Below are 8,316 nucleotides of genomic sequence, written 5' to 3' on the forward strand. Positions count from 1 at the left end.
GCCACTGTTGACCCACTCCCGGATCCAGAGGGTCGTAGCCACTGAGTGGATGGCGCTCTATTTGGGTATGGAGCCCGAAGTTGCTAACTTTGAGTGCGCCACGACATCTGGGCCTCATATCCGGTTCACCATACTGAGCCGCTATTTCGAGTACCACCTGGACGCGGCGGCCGATGCCGAGGAGGCGGGTGACGAGCTATTTACACAGTATCACCGTGGCTGCGCTCTCCGGTGCTGGTACATGCATGTGGTAGGCGCTGCAGTCTTTGTGGACAAGAGTGCAAGGTACGTCGACGTGACCTACCTCCGCTACTTCATGGACCTGACCACCGTTCACCAGTGGAACTGGGGGGCAGCTACTCTGGCATACCTATACCAAAAGCTGAATGAGGTCTCCAACTGGAGGACGAGGCAGTTGACCGGATCCTGCACACTACTCACAGTACGTTTCATTTTAATTGTTCCGTATTTATTTATGTTTTGTATTTGTGTTTCGTATTTACTTATGTTTCGTATTTAATTATGTTTCAGAGCTGGATCATCTCCTACTTCTCCCGCATCCACGGCTTCCACATCGATCATGCGTACGTTGACGCCATGCCCAGGGCCGCCAGATACGTTCTCCAGAGGGGGAACAATGCGGTGGGACCATACCGTGGGTACTTGGACCGCACGATACACGATGACGTCACCTGGAGGCCGTTCAGCGACTACACTCAGATTGTCCCCTTTGACGGCATATCTCTATATTCTGGCTGGTTGGCATGCGGGACTACCATCATGGTCCGGTATCTCCATGAGCGGTGCATGCGGCAGTTCAGATTTGTGCAGATGATACCCAGATCACCCTTTGAGGTTGCTCCCGACATAGTGACCAGAGTGCAGCTCACTGCCATGTTTGAGGATTAGGAGCATCATGTGGTACCGGAGGTGTACTGTCGCATGCGGGTCACCCAGGACTGGCACAGTGTGGAGGGGTACGTCACATGGTTCTATCGGGTGTCACATCCTCTGCTGACACCCGACGCTCCCGGCGCTCCTAGGCCAGCATACGAGAATATCCTGGAGAACCAGCAGGCCGAGGATGACCACGCCATTGATCTCCTGCCGATCTTCCAGCGGATAGAGATGCTTGGGCGGGACGCGTTGGATCGAGGTGTCGTTCATCAGGGCGGTCCAGAGGCAGTCGCCGTGATGGAGATGATCGTCACTGATACGGGCCGTGCGGCGGCATACAGGCGGCAGAGGAGGGCCCAGGGTGAGAGGGTTAGGCATACCCAGTAGTGGTCGGGTTTATTTTTTGTTTTGTTTTTGGATTGTATCTTTCGTACACTATTATTATTTGGATTTGGATCGGATCGGCTTGTATATATCACTATTCTTATCATATTAGTATATTAGTATTTTCTGTGTATATATCGCTAATTTTATTTGCCGTCTTTCTTTAATTAAAAATACGAAGCTGTTTCCAAAATCATTAAAAAAACACATTTTCTGCATAATTCGGAAGTTCATTTTTGAAACGCCCCAAAATCTGAAAAAAAGGTGTTTTCGGAAGTTCATCTCTGAAAACACCCCCATTTGGTGTTTTCGGAGATGAACTTCCGAAGTCTGAGAAAATTTTTAAAAAAAAATTACTTCGGAAGTTCATTTCCGAAGCAGGGGTAAACTGGGTTTTTCGCTGGGGATGACCCCCATAAGGAGGTGGGTAAAGAAAAATTCTTTTTAAAATCCTCTTCTCCCTTTTTTTCCAAACTCGCAAACATAATGTCCAAAGCAATTCGGTGGATTGAGTTTATTTCTTACTCTAATTGCAAGTTTACCTCTTCTTTAGCATACCAAAAGCTTGCTCCACTAAGTCCACGGGCAAACTTAATCCATTTTAAGACTATCTTTGAATGTAGAATTGTTTACATGTATACATCCTTATTGTCCCTTAAAATTCACAAGGGTTACTCCTACTCTTTATGGCATCTAGATTCTACTTCATCTTATTGGGAATGGTTTTAACTTACGTTTATATATACTATACCATGTGGGCTTATTCTAGTAAAAAAAATCCCAAATATCACTACGTATACTGGGCCAGAGAATTCACAAAATAGAATCGAATAAAGCTCAAAAACTATCTAACTTTAAAATCTTTTTTCCACATGCAGCATGCTAGTAACACACATGTTTCTCTTCGATATTTGTAGAATTTTCTTCCACAAATTTACCCTCACCGACGTTCACTGAATCACCAACAATTTCTTACTACAAACAATTCAGAAACTGTACTATAAACAATATACATAGAAATTAAAAAATTAGAAGCCTCGATTTTCCAATTCACACCCACAAAATAGTAACAACCGCAATCACCGCCTGCAAGAGGTGACTCAACCCTTCACTATTTCACACACATAACAAAAAATCCAAATTAAAAAAAACAAGAAGAATCAAATTCATACTTACTGTAATACACTTGCATTGATATTTGAACAATATATATTACATTCTCAAAAACACCTTATTACTACTACTACTATTATAAATAATAAAAATATAGATAAATAAAAATAAACCGAAATATAAAAAGTTAATTAATACTAATATATTTAACAAAATTGATGACACATAAACTTTCTTTTTTTTTTTGGAATTTTGTTGCCACCGGAATCAAAATCTGCTGAGAAAATCAACAGTCAACGACGACTTTATCTTGTAAAAGTGATGATATCATGATTCGTGAGAGTAACTGCTTTCACTTTCACTGTTTCAAAGCGCAATGAGAGGCTCTAAACCTAACAAAATGTCATCAAGAAAATCATCCCCTTCACATAAAGCTGATGATGATGGTGATGATGGTGAGTGCGTTTTATTAATTTCCACGTGATCACTGAAACGACACTCATTAAACAGAACCGGTGTCGTTTCATGAACAAATTGCATAGGAGCTTCTTCAAACATGTTTGAGTAATAGTAATCAGAAGTTGTTGGAAAATTAAACACGTCCTCCATTTCCTGTCGGAATATCTCATCAGTTTCGTCAAAAAAACTCGGTTCACATTCACCAACCGGTTCAGCTTCAATAACTGGTTCGGCTTCATTAACTGGTTCAACCGGTTTATTTGATTCATGAATCTCATCATGTCTGAACCGGAGAACAGAAGTTGGAGAAGAAAGATTAACAAACTCATCGCCGGAATCTTCGCCGGAAACGGAAATTTCGGTTTTGATTTCTTCAACCTTCATTGTCGTAGTTCTGTTAACAACTTCATCTTTTTCAACATTCTCCTCAACCATTGAAAAGTTGGTGACAGCGTCCTTACCACGAAACTTAATAGCTGCAGCATCGTAAACCTTAGCAGCTTCTTCTGCGGTGCTGAAAGTTCCCAGCCACAACCGTACACGGCTGGCAGGATCTCGAATCTCAGCAGCCCATTTTCCCCACGGCCTCATCCGTACGCCTCGGAATTTTCTCTCGTCTCCAGTGATGGCTTGTACCTTGGCCGGTCTGCGAGAAGACTTAAGTTCTCTGGATGATCTTTTCTTGTTTCGGGAAACTGTCGAGGCCGAAACCGTCGAAGCGACGGTTTCGATTTCGATTTTGTTGACATACTGTTTGATTCTGATTCTCCGAGGGTTGGAAAACTGTGATACTGATTCATCACTGGATGAATCAGTATCAGTAGCATCTGGATCAGTTGCTATTACGCGAATCACTTTCGGTAATTCGGTTTGAATAGAGTTTTTGATGTTGTTGTTGTTTCTTGCATGGATGTTTCTCTTGGGTTTTATGTATTTCTTAGTAACACTTTCGTGTACCGTGGTTTTACATAGGATATTCATACTATGTTGTTGTTGTTGATTCATGGTGTGTGTTTTTTGTGAGTGAAACTGAAACTAAGTGTGTTTTGGGAAAGAAATAGGTAGAGATTTTATTTAAGTGAAGGAATAAATGAGAAACTTGTTGGTGAAGATTGAAGAGTGAGAGTGAGAGAGAGGGTTTTGGAATGAAAAAATCTACTACTAAAAAGACATTAAAAGGGGTGAAAATGAAAAGGGGAGGTAGTAAATAAGCAATAAATAGTATTAAAATGTGAGGAAATGGAATTGGTAGAAAGAGATAGGAGAATAAAGTGTTATGGAAAGTGCTTTTAACATCGTGCGTGGGGTGTTGTTGGTGGTTATGTTATGGCTATGGTTATGGTTATGGTAAGGTAAGTGGCAAAAAAGCTGAAGAGATTAAAGCTTAATTTCAAACGGTGATGATGATTCTATTACAAGCTTTCTTTATAACTTTTCCTTTGTGATTTTTTTCATAAAAGGAAGAAAATCTCAAGATTCTTCTATGGTGTTTTGTTTGTGTGAGTGTGAGTATTAAAAGTAGTTGAATGAGAGTGTGTGTATATAACGAAATGCCTGTTAAGTTGCTGCGAAGACCGAAACACCGAAATCGCTTTTTTATAGGATCAATTAGCCGAAAATAATTATTTATCATTAAAAATAATTATTTATCATTAAATGATAATAATAGGTAATGAAGCATAGCATAAAATCAATAAGCGAAGCGCCGCATAATTAATTACGTAATTAGACAAGTTGTTTTAATTGCTTTTACTAATTCAAAATTAAAACAAAATCCAACGGTCGTGAATGATCGTGCGTGTTAAATCTCGAATTCCGAGGAGAGTCACGTGAGCAAGATACTCGGGTTGTTAGCATTAATCAGTCAATTAGTTTGACTAATTAAAAGTATCTTTTGGTTTATAGTGTTGATTTTTTTGCCTGTGAGAGTAATATAGTAAATTTAATGCTATTAAAAGGCTGAAAATAAAAACGGTTCGTTTTGTGCTTGCCAGTTGCATCCATGTGTGTTCTGTGGGTCAATAAATTTGTTATCAGTCGGTGTAAAAAGTATTTAATTTTTTTTTTCTTTCCTATTTTTCGGTTAGAATAAGTTAGAATGAATATTTTAACTTTTTACAGAATAAGCAGAATTTAAAATAAAAGTGCTTTTTTATTTAAGTTATTTTTTACAGCAGTGATAGAAAGTAACGTGGCGGGCAACCTAGAATACGCCGCCATTTACAAATGGGTTATAATTTATATTAGGCTCTGGGTTTGTTTCTGTTTTACTGTTTGCTATAATCGAGGAGTGACCTACGCGCGACAAACGCTCGTGTAAAACACGGCCATGCCATACATATTTGTATACTTAGTCAAGATTATAAGTTATCACATGCTATACTATTTTTATTTGTTTTCTTTTGGCAAAAGACATGCCGTACTATGGAGTGGGACATAAAATAATAAGTCCAACTTGATTTAGTTTAAAATTAGATATATATTTAATATAAACTTTTTTTAACTCAAAATTGATTTAATTGATGCTTAATTGTTGTTAAAACAATTAATTGAAGCTTGTAATTAACTTATTTTTGTTTAAATTTTCAACTGATTTTAAATTATTTAAAATTTTACATAAATGGTATAGACTTTGTGTTATCATGTGATTTTCAATTCAAGCTGATTTTATGAATAGAGTATGAGAAAAATATACAGGGAAAAATACATGTAGCTAAATCGTATTTTTGACGTCAAAATTACAAGTAGTTAAAAGAAAACAAACTGATTCTCAACAAGAGCAGTTAGAAGACTTGAAGATTTTTTCGAAGAAGAAGTCAAGACATCAAGGGACAGTTGTCAACATTGGTAACAGATTGCAGTAGTTTAAGAACTGAAGACACATTGAAGCAAAGCAGAGAATAAAGACCCACGTAATAGTGTATGTGTCGAGTGTAGAAGATTTGATCGATGCGACAGTTATTTATGTGTATAGTATATTAGTAGTGTACGTCTCTATGACAAAGGTTCCTAACTTTTATTATTATTCTCTATAGAATTCAAACATCCAAGTCACAGAAATAAAATAATTTGTGAGAAATGTATGAATTTGTGTCTCGCTTTTTATTCAAAGAAATTCATTATAGGTTGCTTTGCTATTTTTGTTTTACTTTGTTTATTTTATCAGTCAAACAATCATGCATTTAACTACTTATAATTTTTATATAATTGCTCTACATTCAAACATTGAATCTTCAAGCAGTACACTTTTTCTCAAAGCTTGTTGCACAAAATATCCTTAGAATTTTTTCGTGTTTAATCCTTTAAGTGAACGAAAATTTGTGATTTGATTTACTTAAAACACTAGTAAATAAATTGGCAAATCCCGTGGAACCCTTTTGTGCAATAAATTTAAACTTTTGTAGAAAATTGTTTATGCGTTTATTATTTGTCTTGTTTTTCATACATGAAGTTTTTTTAATGTCTGAGTGTTTATGCCTCTGAGCAAACCACCGAGAAGGTCAAGATGATCCAAGAGAAGATGAGAGCTTCGCAAATTCGACAAAAGAGTTACCATGATAAACGAAGGAAGACACTTGAGTTTCAAGAGGGAGACCATGTGTTTTTGAAAGTTACTCCAGTAACTGGTGTTATTTGAGCGTTTAAATCTCAAAAACTCACGCCCTTCTTCATTGGTCCATATTAGATCCTCTAGAGAGCATGAGAGGTGGCGTACAGAGTTATATTGCCTCCATTTCCTTGGAATCTTCATGATGTCTTTCATGTATCTTAGTTGCAAAAGTACATTCCTGGTCCGTCTCACGTGATTCAAGTGGAAGATGTGCAAGTTAGAGAGAACTTGACCATTAGGGCAACTCCCTTGAGAATAGAGGGTCGAGAAGTGAAGCACTTGAGAGGCAGTGAGACTGCTTTGGTAAAGAAAGTGTGGGGAGGACTTGCTGGTGGAAGTATAACGTGGGAGCTGGAGAGTCGGATAAGGAAGTCGTACCCGACTCTGTTCACTTCAGGTAATTTTCAAGGGTTAAAATTTTGTAATTGGGGGAGAGTTGTAACATTTAGTTTCTCGTAATTCTTTTAATCGAGTCAATAATTGCTTTTACTTATTTATTTGGTGATTCGATTAATTATTTTAGTGATATTATGTGTTATATGATTTCATGGGAATTATTGGAGATTAGTATAATTTTAGTTGATTTAAAATAATGAATTAATATTTTAAAAATAGAAAATAGAGGTTTTGGATAGAAAATAGAAACTATAAGGAAATAAGAGAAGTAATGAGAATTATAAAAGAAGTTGGGCCAAGGTGTAATTAGTAAAAGGTTAAATTAGGTTTTTAAAATAAAAAGGGTTTAGGGAGAGCCAAACTTATCAATACGTAGAATTTTGGAGAATTGGAGAAAAGAGGCAACCTAGGGGAATTTTGGAGAATTAGAGAAAAGATACAACCTTTGAGAAATCACCATTTTTATAAGGCTTGCATTTACTATATTTTCAGGTAAGGGGGATTGCTCTTTTGTGGGTGTATTGCATAATGGGGTAGAGAGGGTTCCTCACCCTCCAATAGGTTTCATTCCTCCATTGTTGTGTTTATGAACCTTGTATATGTTAATCATAAATCCATGCCAATTATCATGTTTGGTGTGGATTTTTGTATTATATCATATGTTAGAATTTATATATGATTTGTTGGAATGAATTCTGCAACTGATGCTTGATATTGATGTGTTTTGAGGTTTTGATGATAAACTTGAATTCATGATAAATTAAGAGTTTTGGTGTATAATTTGTAACTAAATGATGCGATAAACATAGTATAATGTAAAATAATGTTTGTTGTTCGATTTAGGTGTTTAAAGGCCAAAATCGAAGCTTTAGTCGAGCTCCCATGGTAAAAAAATGAAGGTTCTGCCTCTTGGTTCATGGTGACGGTCGTCACTAGTGTGACAGTTAGGTTGTCATGTACTTTGTTCCGCTGACAGTCGCCACCGTCAGAACAGGGAGACCGCCATGGTCTCCAAGTAATATTTCACTGCAGATTGTCACAAGGGTGACATGTTGAATTAAAAAGGGATGACGGGTTGGGTGACTGTTGTCACCCAGCTGAGGAGCAGGTCATCATGCGCCCAGGTTTCCCATCATCGTGTCCGTGGCATTTTCTGAGCTGTTGGTTCACTTTTTCTAATCTATTTTTGCGTGTCAACGATGTATAATTACTTGGGATGTTTCGATGAAAAATTGATGATTGGTGATGAGTTAATTCATTATTATATGATTTAATGGGGAATTATGTATGTGTATAAATTATATGCAAATTAATAATGGTGATATATTATTGAATAGGTTTATATTATATTTGTTGTGTTGAGGTGGCACTTGATGTGCTCTGGTCCATAGGAGTGGGTCAGGAGCGAGTAGCTGATTCCAGTGAGGAAACGGTGAAGCGTTGCTAAAAAGAGATTA

The 8,316-nt window shown here is 37.4% G+C and overlaps 1 protein-coding gene across 1 annotated transcript; it reads right to left on the minus strand.

The window, feature by feature from the left end:
- Positions 1 to 2,625: 2,625 nt before the first annotated feature.
- Positions 2,626 to 4,403, minus strand: LOC131600361 (ethylene-responsive transcription factor CRF4-like). Its single transcript, XM_058872530.1, has one exon. The coding sequence runs from the start codon at positions 3,856 to 3,858 to the stop codon at positions 2,761 to 2,763; it is 1,098 nt and encodes a 365-aa protein (XP_058728513.1). The 5' UTR covers positions 3,859 to 4,403; the 3' UTR covers positions 2,626 to 2,760.
- Positions 4,404 to 8,316: the final 3,913 nt, after the last annotated feature.

Source organism: Vicia villosa, linkage group LG4 (assembly GCF_029867415.1).
Source record: "Vicia villosa cultivar HV-30 ecotype Madison, WI linkage group LG4, Vvil1.0, whole genome shotgun sequence".
In the NCBI taxonomy this organism is placed as follows: Eukaryota; Viridiplantae; Streptophyta; class Magnoliopsida; order Fabales; family Fabaceae; genus Vicia; species Vicia villosa.

Excerpts from the sequence above, each read along its gene's own strand:
- LOC131600361 (XM_058872530.1), bottom strand. The coding sequence starts at position 3,858 with ATGAATCAACAACAACAACATAGTATGAATATCCTATGTAAAACCACG.